Source organism: Papio anubis, chromosome 5, assembly GCF_008728515.1.
Source record: "Papio anubis isolate 15944 chromosome 5, Panubis1.0, whole genome shotgun sequence".
In the NCBI taxonomy this organism is placed as follows: domain Eukaryota; kingdom Metazoa; phylum Chordata; class Mammalia; order Primates; family Cercopithecidae; genus Papio; species Papio anubis.
This window is the reverse complement of record NC_044980.1, coordinates 107993414-108011547: the sequence shown is the minus strand read 5'-3', so window position 1 is coordinate 108011547 and position 18134 is coordinate 107993414. Positions and strand designations below refer to the sequence as shown.

Genomic DNA, 18134 nt, shown 5'->3' with positions numbered 1-18134 from the left:
GAGGCTGAGGCAGGAGAACCGCTTGAACCCGGGAGGCAGAGGTTGCAGTGAGCCAAGATCATGCCACTGCACTCCAGCCTGGGTGACACAGTGAGACTCCATCTCAAATAAATAAATAAATGAATAAATAAACAAACAAACAAATCACAGCTCCCCTCCTTGCATTGGCTGATCAGTGTGTAATTTAGGGACAGATGAAAAGATGCCGGCCTCTCTGCCAAGAACTTGTTCTTCCTGCTCCTCAAAGTCAATGTTATTTGTGTGTGTGTGTGTGTATATGTGTGATGTGTATAGACTCCTTTCTTAGCACCTTTTTTCTACTTTGTGAATTTCTTCCCAGATATTTTCCTCTTTTTGGTAGAGCTAGAACAACAGTGCTCAAGCTCTACCAAATAGTTTAATCAATAAGTCAGTAGCATATATTGGTGTTATTAACATTTTAAATTTCAATTTAATAGAGATAAGAGCTATGTCTTTTATTGAGGAACCCTGGCACAGCAAGACGATTTTTAAAATATGTGTTAGTGGCAAAATAGAAAAATGGACCTGATTTATCATTTTGCTAGAGCCAATGAACTCCATGTTTGATCATCAGACAGTAGCCAACCCTATACTAATTACTACCTCCTAATATACCCTATCTCCTCACTCACTGCCCCTAAAAGTAATACTCGAACTGAATCTGAGATGCTATAAAGTATCCCTCTTCCTCTCTCTAGCTTGCCTCCCTCTATACCCACAAAATAAGCAATCTTCTAAAATAAATAAAGAACAACAGGATGATAGCTCTTAGGGTGAGCCTAATAAGAAACTTCATTTATTTCTGGTTTAGAACATTTCAAAGCAGCAACCAGGAACCTTCAGGATGGTAAAAAACGTTGATGCTTAGCTATGAGGCATTAGGCAGGAGGAGTAATACAAAGTGGATCTTTGCCCCAGGATGATTACTGAGGTATGACTAGAAGGTTCTTCATCCTCTCAAAGAGCAAACTTTTATGGCAGTAACACAACCAGGCATGATGAGAGAAGCAGATCAAAGAAACTAAAAACAGAGAAAGTGATTAAATTATTTATGATGATGATACAGCTGTATTCATCAGAGGTAGATTTCTCTTTCAACCCTACCTTCCTTGTACCTATAGAAGCTGTCATCACCCTAACAATTTTTCACCTAATGTGAAAGTGTGGGGGTTGATGGAGAGAGAAGTGGGGAGAGGGAGTGGGTGAATAGCTAGTCAGGACCTTAGTTAAGAAAACACTGGTTATCCAATATAGTTCTACCATATCTAATGACAAACAAGCTGATGATCTCCACATATCTCATTTCCTAGGAGAGAAATGGTGTATCATTTCACTGTGTACCCTGCAGGGAAATAAAGGTTCTGCCCTACCTACCAAGATCATATTGCCTTAGCATCAAAAAGCCCAATACGAAATAAAAGCTTTCAAAACACAGCATGGTATTAAAAGGACATTTATATTTTAAAAGTCTTGTTTGTTTACTGTTGAATCTCCATTGCCTGACACTGCCAGGCACACAGTAGGTGGTCACTTATATTTAATGGACTATTTAATGAATGAATACTACTGGCATATTGAGATTCCATAGATCTAGTTGAGATTCAGGCACAGAGGACCATGAAGCCATGTACTCAACAGCCTGACTTAGGAGGCCACTGGCTCCTGTGATAGCCTGGGCTGGCCATCCTAGGCTTCTTCCTGGGCAAAGTCTTGCTTGCTAGAGAAATATCATCCCCTGCGAATGAGGATGGACTTAGGATATGTGCACACTGTTCTAATTCTACCATTTGAGCAACTCTAAGACAAAGAGTGATCCATTGTTGTGGCACGAACAATCCCAAAGAATTTTGTTGCTCTCTTTGGGCCAAAGATTGTGTGTAATAAATTTCTTTTTTTTTTTTTTTTTTTTTTGAGATGGAGTCTCGCTCTGTCGCCCAGGCTGGAGTGCAGTAGCCTAATCTCAGCTCACTGCAAGCTCCGCCTCCCGGGTTCACGCCATTCTCCTGCCTCAGCCTCCCGAGTAGCTGGGACTACAGGCGCCCGCCACCTCGCCCGGCTAGTTTTTTGTATTTTTTAGTAGAGACGGGGTTTCACCGTGTTAGCCAGGATGGTCTCGATCTCCTGACCTCGTGATCCGCCCGTCTCGGCCTCCCAAAGTGCTGGGATTACAGGCTTGAGCCACCGCGCCCGGCCTGTGTGTAATAAATTTCTGGAGAACACACACTGTTAAGGCTGGGCATGGAGGCTCATGCCTGTGATCCCAGCACTTTGGGAGGCCAAGGCTGGAGGAACCAAGGCTCCTGTTTGAGCCCAGGAGTTCAAGACCGGCCTAAGCAACATAGTGAGACCCTTATGTCTACAAAAAAAAGGAAAACTAGCTGGGTGTGGTGGCATGCACCTCTAGTCCCAGCTACTCAGGAAGCTGAGGTGGGAGGACGGCTTGAGCCCAGGAAGTGGAGGTTGCAGTGAGCTATTACTGCACCACTGCACTCAACCTGGGCAATAGAGCAAGACCTTGTCACAAAAAAAAAAAAAAAAAAAAAAAAGAGAGAGAGAGCAATAATCAACTTTAACTGACATTTGTAGAATACCTCACCCAACAACAGCAGAATATACACTCTTTTTAAGCACACATGGAATATCATCCAAAATAGGTAATATTCTAGGCCATGGGTTAGTAAATTAGAGCCCAAGGGTCAGCTGCCTAGTTTTTTTTTTAAACCATTTTTAAGTGTTCAGTATATTTTGTTTATCCATCTATTGACAGACACTTGAGTTGTTTCTACCTTTTGATTATTGTGAAAAATGCAGCAATGGATTACAAGTATCTGTTTGAGTCCCTGTTATCAAGTTGTTTGTGTATATAACTAGGAGTGGAATTGCTGAGTCATATGGTAATTCAAAATTCTAAGAATTCTAAGAGGGTTCCAATTTCTCCATATTGTCATTAATACTTGTTATTCTCTCTGTTTTTGATTCTAGCCATTCTAGTGAGTATGAGGTAGTATCTTATTGTGGTTTTGATTTGCATTTTCCTAATGACTAATAACGTCGAGCATCTTTTCATGTGCTTATTCAGCTGCCTATTTTCATATATAAATGTTTATTGAAACATGTCCACATTCATTTCTGTACCTATGGTCAATAGTTCCTTTCATCCTGTAACAGCAGAGTTGAGTAGTGATATAGTTTGGATATATGTCCCCTCCTGTTAAAATTTGATCCCCAGTGTTGGAGATGAGGTCTAGTTGGAGCTATTTTGGTAATGGAGATGGATCCTTCATGAATATCTTGGTGCTGTCCTCGTGGTAATGAGTTAAGTTCTTGCTCTATTAGTTCTCATGAGAACGGACTGTTAAAACGAGCATGACATCCCTCTCCTTTCTTTCTTGCTCCCTCTTGCCATGTGACATGCCAGCTTCCCTTCACCTTCTGCCATAAGTGAAATCTTCTTGAAGCCTTACTGGAAGCATATGCTGGCACCATGCTTCCTGTAAAGTCTGCAGAACCATGAACCAAATAAACCTCTTTTCCTTATAAATTATCTAGCCCCGGGTGATCTTTTGTAGCAACACAGACTAAGACAAGTAGCAACAGAAATTATATGGCTTCAAGTCTACAATGTTCATTAATATCTTACCCTTTAAGAAAAAGTTGCTGACTTCCACATTAGACCATTGAAAAGCTGAATATATTTAAAAACATTAAAATCATTCAAAGGATGATCTTTGCTCAAAACAGAATTGGATTAGAAATCAATTCTAATTCAAAAATCAATTCTAATAACAAAAATAGAAAATCTAAACGATTTGGAAATTTGAAATAATTTGGAAATTAAACAACACATTTGTAAATAACCCATGGGTCAAAGAAAAAAATCACAATAGGAAATTTTAAAAATATTTCTAACTTAATTTAAAAACATATCAAAAGTCATGGAATATAGCAAACCAATCAGTACTTAATGGTGAAAGAATGAATGCTTTTTCCCCAAGATTGGGAATAAGGCAAGGATGCCCACACTTGCTGCATGCATTCAATGGAGGTTCTACTGGAGGTTCTAACCAGAGCAATAAGGCAAGAAAAATAAAGGCATACAGATTGGAAAGGAAGAAATAAAATTGTCTTTAATTACAGATGATATTATAAGGAATCTGAAAATAAAATCTGGAATTGATAAGTGAATTTTGCCCCATTGTAAAACACAACCTTATGCAAAAATCAGTTGTGTTTCTATATAACAGTAATTAACAATCCAAAAAATGACATTAAGAAGTCAATTTTATTCACAATAATATTAAAAGGAGTACCTTGCAATATGTAATACAATAAGTACAATATCTGAACACTAAAAGTGATAGAACATTGCTAGAAAAAATTAAAGAAAATCTCAATAAATGAATATTCTAATATTGTAAAACCGGATTATGAGATGATTTTACAAATCCATAATTTAATAAAAGTAACTAAGCAGTACACTGACAATTAGTGAATTTTATGGTATATAAATTGTACCTCAATAAAGCTTATTCAAAAAATAAGATTTTTTTTTAAATGACCTTTTTGAGTACAGTATCAGTCAAATTTTAGGTTTACGTTTTTGAAATAAAAAACTAAGAAAATGTGAGATTTTATTAAAAGTAAGATATTTTAGGTTTCTTCAGTCTCTGCCTCTTAAAAAGCTGAACATTCATCATCATAGATTTTTAAATTCAAAACCTTCAAAAATACAATTTATGTGTCACCATTAAAAAGAAAACTTGGATTGTGTATTTTGTTGATGTTATTTGTTAAAGCTATTATGTATTATGCTGGTTACCATCAGAAGGAGAAAATAGAATGTTGTGAATCTCTCTAAGTTATACTTATTTCAATAATTGGCATGGCAATAGAGCAGTTGAAGAATTTTCTCCATTTGATGAAAGTTGGCAATTAGCAGATTTTCCACAGCAAGGGACCCTTTAATATTGCTGGTCTTCTCAGTGTGAAAAATTCACACATCACATAATCCCTCTATTAAATAGCTTCCTCTTAGGTGGGGAAGTCCCCTGTGAAGCAGCACCTGTCATGTTTATTTTTAGAGAAATATGAATTAACATTTTTCTTAATTTTGGTTCTTTTAGGGAATGAAGTTTTAAATTTGCATGATTTTAATCTTTTTTTTTAGAAGAAAGGGAAATAATAAAGCAACTTTTGACATAGGTACTTTTGTACCTATTGATAGTCTGATCCTCTGTCTTTGAAGTGCGTGCATAGAATTTCAGAAGAAATTTAAATGTTGTCTTCATTTTTGTATGCCTATCTTCTTTGAAAGATCTTTAATGCTCCAGAGTGCTCTTCACACAATGACAATAAAGAGTGGTAAATACCACCAGGTATTGGAGTAAATAAATGCTCAGGACCCAACTTACATTTTCTAAAACTCTTGCCCCCACCACTTTCTTGGTCTTGAGTAGGAATCTAGGCAACTGATAAGGATATTTTGCCTGGAATATTTTCTAGTAGCAAGTGATCAGGTGGACAGCCCTTTTTTAACAGCAGTTTTTTCAGGGAGGATAATGGCAGCTAATGCTGCCAGATGGCAAAGGGATCCTCAGATCAGAGATCTTAGGGTTAAGAACAGGAAGGGGTTAGAGACCATTTAGTCAAAAGCAGTCATTTTATAGAAGAGAAAACTGAAACTCTGGAAGTTGAATGGACTCACTCAAGGTTAGTAGAAACTAACAACTTTCTACCTGGTATCTGTCCCCTCTTCTTCCTTACGAACAAATCCTTGATTTTGTTTAGAGTGGCAATGTTCCCAGAACAAAATAATCACCTCCCCAGCCTTCCTTGGAGCTAGGGGTGCATATTACCCATTTCTCACAAAGGTGTAAGTGGAGGTCACTGGATGGGGTTGGGGGAAGCTTTCTAAGGGGTAACAAATGCCTTGTGTGCTCTTTTGTCTCTCTCCCTCCTGCTTGTAATGCAGACATAAGATCTGTTGTTCAGCTCGAACACTGTGGTTTTTAATCAGGTGCCAGAATCCATTCTGGGTGTGAAAAAATGTTCACATTTAGAGCAATATCTCTTTCTGGTAATCCATCAAGTGTTGCTAACAGTAGGCAAGGACTCATTTATGGATGCTACACACCTTAATTGAATTCTACTAGTTTTCCTGTGGATGCAAAGAGTATACACGAAGTTCTACAGAACTTAAGAGGGACAAGAAGCTTCCAGCTGTATATCCAAGAAGGATTATGATTGTGTCTTGCCTCCTACAGAGCCCTAACTGTGAACATCAGCATGTTAACTTTTGCTGCTTGTTCTAAGAGGTTTTCAGCACCAGCTCGTAAAGGAAAGTAACACACTGAAGAAGCAAAGTTCTGGTAGAACAACAGTTACAGAGCAACACTATTGGAGCTTTACGAAGAGGTGTGTTGAAAAAAGAAATGTGTATACTTCTGGATTTCTGGACCAGAGTGGAGAAGTTAGAAAATGAGAAAAGGAAGAGGCAAAGAAGAAAAATCCCCATGTCTCTTTAAGCCTGCAAAACTCTTACACACTTACCTGTAAAATAGGTCATTTCGACACACCTGCCCACTGTTGCTGAGTGCAACGCAGACTCTGCCAACTTGCTTAAGGAAAGTGGTTTCACAAACCTTGTAGTAAATCTTATTCGTGTCTAATCTAATTATTGCTGGCAGCGTTTTTCTTTTCTTTTTTTTTAAAGAAAAAAAATCAAGCCTTTAATCGCAAAGACTGCCTAGAGCAGAGTGATAGACTGGGACTGACTTTGTTCAGCCAAGTTTTCTTTTGAAGAGAAGCAAAGATATGGTACGGTCTGAGGCCATTTCGGCTGCAGCCTCCTAGGGAAGCTGCTGTTATAAAAAGAAGTACAGAAATATAAGAAGCATGCACTGAACGCTTTAACTCAACCAACGAAACAAATAATTTAAAAAGTGGGCTTGTGGTAACTAAGGGTGAGAGTGTCCAGGAACCTGGCTGACAATTTTTTTTCCTTTTCTTTTCTTTCCTCTTCTTCTTCTTTCTTCTTTTTATTCTTTTTTCTTTTCTTTTTTGTTATTGTTAAGGGAAAGCTGAGTATCAAAAGGATATGGAGATACAATTGGCCTTACACACTTAAGTGTTTAAAATACAGTCCCTGTATTTGTTCTCATCTCAGAAGCGCGGGGCTTGGTCTTTATTACCTATTGGATTTCAGGAAGGCTGACTTGAGATGCGCCGTTGCCATTTCCTGGCCTTCACTTATGTATTTATTTATTTTCCGGCGCTGGCAGTCAGCCCCTTTGTTGCGCCTCCTCTGCATTTATTTCTGCCTGCCCTCGCACCTCCAGACAGTGCGATGGGGCTTTTTTCCAGATCTTCGCGCCGAGAGCCCGGGACGGCCAACCTCCAGGCATGCGATAAAGGCCGGGGAATGTCGACCTGGGGCCGCGCTGGGCACCCGCTTTGTGTGCGCGTTTATTTGTCTCCGCTGCGGTCCGACCGCGGCCGCGACCCCCGAGGAGGCGGGGCCTCCGCGCGCCCGGCTCCGCCTGGTGAGGGTTTCACGGCCGCCACCGCCGCCGCCGCCCTCGTTTGTTCCGTTAGATCGCGCAGCCCCGATCGCTACACCCAGATCCTAGCACGCCGGGCGAGACTGCCCAGGAGCCCTCGATGGCTTTCATTCCACCCAAGCCCGCTTCTTACTTTCCCCGGCGCTTTCTCACTTTTCCCGGTTAACAGCTTATGGGCGGGGAGCTCGGCAAAACTCAGACTAAAAACAGAAAAAGAGAAAAGAAAAGACAATTTCGATATACCCGCGTCGGTCCTCCAGAGTTTGTGAAGGGGCGTAAACATGTCGCAGTCTGGGGAGATGAGTGAATTTGGCTACATCATGGAATTGCTAGCTAAAGGCAAGGTAAGTGATGGGACGCGGGGCGCCGCGGCCTGGGCCCCGGACTCCGGCACTACCTGGCCTGCCACTGTGGGCGTCCGTGTTCATTCCAGCGCCTGGGAAGGGCGGGAGGCTGGAATCCAGGGGCCGCGCTCGCAGCCCGGGTGTCCCAGCAGCTGCGGAATGCAAAGTAGCCGCCTTTTCTTTATTGCGTGGCATCTCTGAAATAAGCCAAGAGGGGACTTTCGGGCGCTTTAGGGGCCAGCTGGGCAGCAGTAGGGGCTCCCGGACGCCGAAGGGCGAGAGCCCAGCGTCAGAAGATGGAAAGGAGGGCGGGGCGTTGGCCAAGGGGGCGCTCCCCCACGCAACCAGGGCTCCTCAAGCGTGGTGACTTCGAGTGGGTGACCTCGCCTGTCTGGGCGCGGAGCGTGGAGGGAGGGTCCGCCCAGCGAGTGAATAGGCTCGGAGTGTGGGATCGGGGTCAGCCCGCAGTCAGAGCGTGTGGCCGGTAAATAGGGACAGCACCTTCGTTCGCCCTGCCCTGGCCTTTTCAGGCCTCCTTCCAGGTCCATAGCTGCTGCTGCTCCAGGCCGGGAATATTTAAAGCAGCCTTCTTTTGGTAGGGAGGGGAAGATGCTGGAGGAGCGGGATTTCAGCCCCTCACCTGTCCTGGAGCCTTTAGGAACCCAGGCTGGCGCCGTCGGTGGCGCCCGCGACCACGCCCTCAGCGGGCGGGGTGGTGCGGGGCCTGAGCCCGTGCGGGAGGCTGGGCTCCGCGCTGCGTCCCAGAAATTGCCGGCAGAAGCTCCTAAGTGGTTTGCAGGCGGAACGTGTCGGGAAATACGGAGGCTGCACAGAGCACTGCCCTCCGGGACTCGCAGGCGGAGAGAAGGCGGGAAAGGGCGTCAGCGTTTGCTCTCTGCGCCTGGAGCTTCGAGAAGAGGTGATGGCACAAAGGAGCACTCGACTCCCTGCGCACGGTTAACAGAAAGGAGGATGATTCTGTAGCTCTGATGTGAGCACCTGAAACCCTGCAGTCCCACACCCCACTAACTCCAACGCCGCCTATATAGCATATGGAGTAGTTTTAGCTTCATGCCGGACAGTCCTACGGCCCCAGGGCTGGTGAGCTGGTTTAATGCACTCTCAGCCTAAAAAGTCCCAAATGAACCCTACGCCTCTCTGAATTCTCTTGTTCTACAGGCACTGAATACGTTCATCAGAAACAGAATATTCATTAACATTTCGAAAGTGGAGCTGTGTCTTGGGCCTCCCCTACCATTTACAACCCCGGGTCAGAAGTACCAATGGAGAACCCTCGTTCCACTTTTCTTCCAAGCCCAGGCTCCGTCCTGTACCTCAAGGGGCATTCAGCACACACTGACCAGTGTATCCGAGCTCTTTGTCGCCCCAGCAGCAGCCCCTTGACCACCCTTCGGGCCTAGGGTGCATATTGCGGCCCACCCCTCCCTCTGAAGAATGGACCGTGGGGAGAGAAATCCCCGAGAAAGAGCTAGCTCTGAGCAAAGAGGCAGGCAGCCAGAGGAGGGCCAGAACCAGGGCCTCTAAAGAGCGAGAGGTGCAGCAGGGCCCCGACTGCCCAGGTCTAGGAGAATGCCTAACAGGGACATCTATTTGGGAATGATGAGGGGCTGGGGGGCAGGGAGGAAAAATGCCTTTGGTTGAACAAAATAAATGGACTACTCTTGATAGGGTGGAGAATAAGATGATAGGTGAATTTTGTCCTATGGTGCTCAGACATTCTTCAAAGTAAGCCAGAATTGTATTAGTTGGCTATGCTTTCCTTCAATGACAGACAAATCCTGAAATTCTGAGAGAATAATTTCGGGGTGGGACCCAGGGATTTGCATGTTAAGAACAGCCCAGGTGACCATGAAGCCGACTGATGGATGTCCCATGAACACGAAATGGGGAAGTAGGGCAGAACCATTAAAACTGCTTATAATCAAGTCAGGTAAACAAAAACAAAACCCTCTCAGAATAGCAATGGGTTCATCACAGTATGTTCACTATAATGAAAAAACACTAACTTTCTGGCTTCATTTACTGGATTTCTCTGCTCTCTCTCTCTGCCTCTGTCTTCACTAGGCTTCAGCAATGGGCCTGCAGCAAACACATGAGCATTACCGGTTGACTTCTAAAGGTGGAAAGGCCCGGCGGGTGTCCCTTTGAAATCTCTGAGGTTGGAAAGCAGTCTCTCCCAAGAAGAACTTAGGACAGTTCCTCTGTCTATTTTGTGGGGGTTGGAGGGGGAGAGTTGGTCAGGAGTAGCCAGCTTATTTCCTACCCATGCTCCTCAGGCTCAAATCCTGCCCCACCCTGCAGCCCCAGTCCTAGCCCATTTAAGACCCCTGTTTTGTGTGTGGTTATACAGGATTTGAACACTGAATATTAACCATGGAATAGCAGACCGTTGAGACTGACTTGCTTTATTTTCCTCTGCGGAGTTAGGTTCCACTTTGTAGTTGGGGTTTGTAATGTAACGAATAATGGGAAACTGGTCTAGTTATGGGAGTTAAAGGAGAGCAGAGGCCTGTAGTTGGCCTGCCCCCCCGCCCCACCATCCCTCAAAGTTGAGACCACTGAGCTGACCATCCTCTTAATTTCTCTCACTTTTCCCCCAGATTTGTTTCATCCTGTACTGGACTTCTCAAACTGTACATAATTAAAAATACATAGCTTTACATTTTTACAAACTTAATACCTGAATATATGCTTGTTGTCAAATACTCAAACTTCACAGAAAGTTTTACAGAGTAAAAAGTGGAAGTTCATGCCCACATCCAATCTCATTCCTTCCCCAGTGGCAGCAGTTTGTGTGTCTATTTCAAATTAAATTAGCATACCATATGTTCTCTGAAATGTGGGAAGTGAGCCTTTTTTCTTAGGGTAACCTAAAACCTACAGGACAAACTGGATCAGCTTATTTACTCTATTGTGATGGCTACGTTAATATTTAAAGTACATAGTGATATGTGCCATTGTGACCTTTCTGCTCATCAAACAATACTGCATAAGTGTAGTTAATACTTACGATCATTCTCAAGAGGCTTAAAAATGTAAATGTATTTCCTTATATTTCACTAACAGTGAAACTTTTACCATTTCTGAAAGCTGTCTTTCTGTTTATTTTGCAGCTAATCTCTTTGGATTAAAAGAGGTTTCCAAATCTGTGGTCAATATCTAAGGTTACTCAAAGCAGTATTTTTAAACTGTTTTGGTCTCTTGAAAGATTGGTCTCACTAATTTTTTTATCACCATCATACACTCTTCTGGAATCATATAATGAAGATTTGATGACAAGGAATATAGAATTCAAATTTTAGTATATCTGTTTGTATTTTGTGTATTTAGCATATTTACATTTATGTGTAAATAAACAGATGGTACATTCGGTTCCCATAATTTAATAATTACTGTTCAGGCATATCTAAGGAGTAAAATAGTTTCAGCAAAATAAGAGAGGCTTTGTAAATCTTATATTTAATTTCGATAGGGAAATAGGCAATGATACCATTACTTGGTGAATTATTATTTTAACTTTGAACATCTTTGAGGCACAAAAAATTCAAGAATGTTTACAAACACAAACTTTAAAAAAAGAAGACACACTCTGAAGGAATTAGGCTTGGAAAGTCCTCAAATCTAGACTAATAAAAGGTTGTAAATATCTCCTGGGATCAAAACAAAAATACCACCAAATGATCTGTTTCAGAAGGATGAATAGTTGCTCACACAACTAAAATCTAAACCAGGGTGATAGTGGTAAGGTTGTGCCCACTGTGTAAGTATTTTCATTTATTTATTTTTGAGAGACAGTTTCACTCTGTTGCCCAGGCTGGCATGCAGTGGTGCAATCTCGGGCTCACTGTAACCTTCACTTCTAGGTTCAAGCAATTCTCCTGCCTCAGCCTCCCTAGTAGCTGGGACTACAGGCACACGCCACCATGCCCAGCTAATTTTTTGTATTACTAGCAGAGACAGGGTTTCGCCATGTTGGCCAGGCTGGTCTCGAGCTCTGACCTCAAGTGATCTTAGCTTCCCAAAGTGCTGGGATTACAGGGGTGAGCCAATGCGTCAGGCCTACAAAGTATTTTTTAAAGGTTTTTAAAATATATATATTGAAATTGGGCAAAATGTATGTGCTGTGGAGAGTAGGGAAGGCAGGCAGAAGATTTAGATTTTTACAATATTATTTGAAAAGAGCTAATTTCATAAATATAATTTTCCTCTTTTTTTTTTTACTATATTGCGCTAAAGATAATTTGGAAAAAAGGTGTCTCCTAAACTACTTTGTAAAAGGATGTTTAAATCCGATTTTTAGTGAAATCGTAAATTCTGTGTTGTATACTTACCTGTGGGCAGCGCAATAAGGATGCTGGACTGAGACCCAGGTTTGAATCCTGGCTTTTTAGTGTATAGCCATGTAATCTTAAGCATATTACTTAATCTATGGGTGGAGGTGGAGAGGAATTTTACTTGTTACATGTCTTCTCTGAAAAGAATTATACCTATTTCACAGGGTTACTACAAGAGTTAAATGAATATTGTATGCAAGTTTCCTAATACCGTTATTGACACATCATAGGCCCTCAATAAATGAAAGCTATTACTTCTAGTTTTTTTTTTTTTTTTTTTTTTTTTTTGAGACAGAGTCTCGCTTAGTCGCCCAGGCTGGAGTGCAATGGCGCCATCTCGGCTCACTGCAAGCTCCGCCTCCCGGGTTCCTGCCATTCTCCTGCCTCAGCCTCCCGAGTAGCTGGGACTACAGGCGCCCGCCGCCCGGCTAATTTTTTGCATTTTTAGTAGAGACGGGGTTTCACCGTGTTAGCCAGGATGATCTCGATCTCCTGACCTTGTGATCCGCCCGCCTCGGCCTCCCAAAGTGCTGGGATTACAGGCGTGAGCCACCGCGCCCGGCCTAGCTTTTATGACAACAGGGTTGGGCCTTGAGACACCTTATATGCACACTGTGATCATTAAGAAGTGGAGGTAGGGTTGACAGAAAAAATACAGGATGTGTAGAGTTGAATTTGAATTTAAGATACTTTTTTTTTTTTTTTTAGAATATGTGCAATGTGATATTTGGAACATATACTAAAAAATTATGTATCTGAAATTCCAATTTAACTGGGCGTATTATGTTCTTATTTACTAAATCTAGTAACCCTGAGGGGAAGAATAATGAGATGTGGTCAACAGAGAGGGACCTGCTAGATTGCCTCAAAATACTACCAATTTTGTTTACCTCAAGTTGGCCAAAAAACGTCTTTGCCCACTAGTTATTCAGCCAATACACTCATCATTAATGGAAAAGAGTCTGTGAGAGCAGCACTGGGTTCCTCTCATCTTCCTAATTGCAAATTGTTGCTCTGGTGCTACTGTTTAGTAGATAAACGCTTACTAGATTTTGTCTTAAATAAAAGTTTAAATGGTCGAGAAGACAAAACATCAGACATCAGTGTACAAAGAGTAGGTAGTTGTGTTAAACTGAGTGCTGAAAGAGTTCAGAATAAAGGGAGATAATCAATGAAATCAAAACTAATAAAGGAGGCTCCAGAAGTGCAACTTGAAAGATGAGGAGGATTTGGCCAGGTAGTGGAAATCTGAACTCGCTGGCTCTCTGGACTCCTCTCCCCTGACTTTGTTCCCATAGAAACACTTTATGACTGGTAAGCTTGGCCTGTCAGAAGCTTGAGTCAATAATTGATAGACAATGCCATTCATTATCCCTTCACTGGTAACCTCCTGATACCCAGTAGTACAGGTGGTCTGTGTGCCAATCTACTCTAAAACCCTGTAATTTACTTTATTTCCATACTTCTTATTTTCTATACGTCCAGGGTCTCTCTTGATTCTATATCTGTGGCTGCTTAATGATTAGGGGTTCCCAAAAGGGGGCAGGGTTTAGGGAATATATGGCCATATTACCTTGTTTCTATTTCTTGTTTAGTATATACTAATAGAATGGTGATACCCTGCCTGTCTGATCTCAGATCAAACCAATTAATACGCACCATGGTCATTAGGTCCTGACCCAGCCAGAAATTTAATCTCTTGTTGGGTATTAGGAATCAATATGGAAAGAGACCAAGTCAGCTTATGGAGTAGAATATGGTTTATAGGGTAAGGGGTTTATATTTTAAATATCAAGCAATGAACATTGATTGAGGCTCTGTTTTATCAAAGACTGAATTGTGTGTGTTTGGAGAGGGGAGACTGTTGACCTTTTGGACTTCATGAAGTAGATGGATGTGAGACAGCTCATGCCCCTGTGATAGAAGAGCAATTAAGTGATACCAGAAGTGGAAAATAAGATATCACAATGAAGGCAAGAGTATTGAAGGTCTGTGAACTTAGGGGGATAAGAATGGAATAGGTTTTCTTGTTTTGCATTTTTAACCCAGATTTTAAAATAAACTATTGAAAAAGGAGGTGCTAGGATACTCCAAACTGGGGAGGAGTAGGCACCAAGGGATAGCATATACAATGGAAAATAGGGGAATAATGATTTTTTTAAAGTTCAGATATTTCATGCCATTCCTGCTAAAAAGCCTTCCAAAGCTGCTCAACATCTACAAAAGCATAGAGGCCTTCCATACTTTACCAGACTTACTTTGTCACCACAAGTTTATCACCCTTTCTCTAACTCCTGCTCCCCAACTCATGTGCATGCACACACACACATACACACACACACACTCTCAAATACACGTGTCCACACACCCCCTCACCCCATTATGTTCCAATACCAAGCTGCCTGTGATCCAGGACTGTAGCTTACTCTGCTCCTTGTGCAAATAGAGGCATGAGGACAGGGTTACACATATGGAACGTCATCTGTAAATACTGAATTGATAGGCTGCTAGGCATGTGGAGAGGGGGCTTAGAGTGGGCATGGGAATCAGTTGTGAGGATGAGAAAGAACAGAATCTGACAACAACCTATGATTTAAGGCTGACCAGAGATAGGGAAGAAGAAAGGAAGATAAAAAGCAAGCAAACAAAACCCACCAGGATTTTAACTTGAGGAACTGGGAAGGGTCTTGGTATCCTGGGAGGCTGGGATGTTTGGATGTTGCAACAGAGAAGTTGATGACTTGACACAGAGCACGGCAGCCCAGGGAGACAGAAATGATCAGGGAACTGGGAAAGCAGTGGTTTAAAATGGCAGTTTTCGTATTTGTCTTCTTCCCCCCACCTTTTGTTTTTAAAAGTGTATGGATAGAACGGATTAACATTAAAAAGTTTTAGAAGTATAACATGTACATATAAGATGCAAAGATAATACATGTGAGTGAAGAGTAAGTCTTGTATACCTGACTCCATCCCTTACTTCTCCACAATGGTTATCATTTTTTGTGCTCTATTCCAGATGCTTATTTTTGTTTGCCTATAATTTTAGTTTGCCTCGTCTTTTGGCCAGAGTGGCAGCATATAGAATCCATATGGTTTTGTACTTTTTTTTTTTTTTTTTTTTTTTGGAGACAGAGTCGCGCTCTGTCACCAAGGCTGGAGTGCAGTGGCATAATCTTGGCTCACTGCAACCTCTGCCTCCCGGTTTCAAGTGATTCTTCTGCCTCAGCCTCCTGAGTAGCTGGGATTACAGGTGTGTGCCACCACGCCAGGCTAATTTTTGTATTTTTAGTAGAGAAGGGGTTTCACCATGTTGGCCAGGCTGGTCTCGAACTCCCAACCTCAGGTGATCCCCCGCCTCAGCCTCCCAAAGTGCTGGGATTACAGGTGTGGACCACCACGCCCATCATATTTTAGAAATCCTTTGTCATCAGTACATTGATTTTAACTGCTGCACAGTATTCTGTGGTATGAATGTACATTATGGATGATGTTTAGTTATAAATAAGGTCTCAATAAGCTCTTTGCACATGCTTTTGTGCACATATGCAAGTATTACAGTAGAAACATTCTTAGATGTGGAATTGCTTAGTCAAAAGGTACAAATACTTAAAATTTTTGATAGGATTTGTAAAATGTCCCTTCAGATAAGCTGTACCAACATATGCTACCACAAAAAGGTTTGAGCAAAATAAGAGAGGCTTTGTAAATCTTATATTTAATTTTGATAGAGAAATACGCAATGATACCATTACTTGGTGAATTATTTTAACATCTTTGAGGCACAAAAATATTCAAAAAATTAACAAACACAAAATTTACTTTAAAACAAGAAGACGCTTATACTTTGAAAGAATTAGACTTAGAAAGTCCTCAAATCTACACTAATATAAGGTCTTAAACATCTCATGGGACCAAAACAAAAATACCACCAAATGATCTGTTTCAGAAGGATGAATAGATAGTTGCTCACACAACTAAAACCTATACTGGGGTGATAATGGTAAGGTTGTGCCCACTGCCTAAGTATTTTTTATTTTATTTTTTTTTGAGACACAGTTTTGCCAAGTGTAATTAACATCATGTTTGAATTTTGTGGATCAAGTAGAAAATGATAGCTCAGTGAAGTCTGATTTGCAAAAATGGAAGGCCATAGCAATGTATTTTCACCAAAATATTGTCTATACAGGTTTTATCTTTAATTCCTGTTAATGGAGCCTACTAATCACTTTTACTGTGTCAACTAATAAGTTTTGGATCAAAGCAGGTGTGCTGATGTGAAATTACAGCCCGAGGGGAATTATTTCGCTCAAAGGCCAGTGTGAGAAAGACTTATAATGCTTTCTAACGATTGAGCCTTTAAAAATATATATAGGCACCTAATTCACGCAGGCATTTGTTATTCTCCTCCTGATTAGCACTTTTCAGAACCTGTGGGAAGGAAGCCTTCTCAAGTCTAGCACCTGCGGCCACGGAACAGGCATTAATCCGGATCAGAACAGCCCAGGCATTATTACCTGGCAAAGCTTTCATCCTCTGTTCACCTCATCTGTAAATGGAGGGTGTTCCATTAGAGAAAATTGCTACAGTCTCTCAATGTTCTTAATTCTACACTCCTTATTCAGATGCCGGATTGGAGACAAGGCTACCGCTGCAGACAGGGCTGTGGGAAGACGGCGGAACTTGCCACAGCGAGAGACTTCTCCCAAACAGGAAATAAAAGTGGGAAGCATTTTAAAACCTAAACGAGATGTCTCGCTACAGCTCTGTAGTCCCTACTTACCCAGAAGTTTAGGGCATCTGTTCTTAAAGCCTAATACATAGGAATGAATTATTTAGCTAGCCAGGAAGGCAGTGGCGTGATCTAATAATCCTAAGTTAATTTGTTCTCCGTGTGTCCTGAAAACAACACAAGAAACACACTTGGGCTGTGGCAGGTGAAATGTGCACAGCCAGTCCCTGAGGTGGTGCGCGCCTTAAGCGGGGGTGCCGGAGCCACTCAGGACCCTCTGTCCTGGTCCTCAGGAGGGAAAGCCTAGGCCCGGGTGGCGGGGGGTCGCTCCCTTTCCGCGGCCTTTTAAATTCAGTCCCTGGCCAGCATCCGGGAGAGGAATCCCCACCCTGCAGGCGGTTCCCGCGCCACTGGGCAAGAACTTGCCGTGACATCGCGACTTGGGGTATAGAAGCAAAAAGCGGGAGACGAGTGTTCAGTGCCAAGTTAGGGACTATGAAGTTCACCCAACGAGTGAAGCCAGGAGAGAACGGGAATGAGCCGGGAGGGGACAGGGAACCCCAGGCTGCGCCTGGCTGGGGACGGCGGAGGGGGCGGGCGGGGTCTCACTCTGGTCGCCTCGCGCAGCTCTGCCGTCCTCGCCGCGGCCATTCAGGGAAGGTGGCTTAGGCTCGCCCTCGCCCGCACCGTCCTGTGTTGAGTCTGGAAGCGGGGCTTCGAACCGCGAAGGAAGAAAGCGCAGTGGGAGCAAACTGAAGGGCGGAGGGGCAGCGCGGGGCCAGGGGCCCAGGCTGCAGCCGGCTGCTCTGCCGCAGCGGGGCCTGCCCGCCCAGGCGCCGCCCTCGGCAACCGCCCACCGCTCCCGGCTGCCCTCACTTCCGCTCCTCAGAGGCCCCCCAGCCTGGCATCGGGCGACGGGCGGCAGCCCGGGTGGGAGTGAGGGGCTGCTGCGTAGGGAAGAGGTGGCGGCAGAAGGCGCCGATCCCTAACCGCGTGCACACCCGCGCCGAGCCGAGTCCCGCAGAGCCCAACGCTCAGACACCCATCCTACCAGCCCCAGGCGGCCCCGCCTCTTTTGTGCGGCTGGCGCTGTTGCCTGGGCAACGGCCCGGCCACGCCCTGGCCA

At 43.1% G+C, this 18134-nt stretch overlaps 1 protein-coding gene and 1 long non-coding RNA gene across 3 annotated transcripts in view; one reads left to right on the top strand and one right to left on the bottom strand.

The window, feature by feature from the left end:
• Positions 1 to 789: 789 nt before the first annotated feature.
• On the bottom strand, positions 790 to 18083 carry LOC103885335. The gene is made up of 2 exons (XR_002522693.2): positions 17618 to 18083; positions 790 to 1042 (listed from the first exon to the last, which is right to left on the bottom strand). It is a non-coding gene; the product is annotated as an uncharacterized LOC103885335 (long non-coding RNA).
• TRIM36 (tripartite motif containing 36) overlaps positions 7352 to 18134 on the top strand; it is a 54639-nt gene continuing 43856 nt past the window's right edge. Inside the window, exons 1-2 of one of the 2 annotated variants that reach the window (XM_009208908.3) lie at positions 7352 to 7924; positions 16902 to 17022. In XM_009208908.3, the coding sequence (XP_009207172.1) occupies positions 7862 to 7924; positions 16902 to 17021 (183 nt within the window). In that variant the 5' untranslated portion in view covers positions 7352 to 7861 and the 3' untranslated portion in view covers position 17022. Of the gene's footprint in view, positions 7925 to 16901; positions 17023 to 18134 lie in introns of those variants that run through there. The other variant, XM_003900005.5, reaches the window with a different exon arrangement.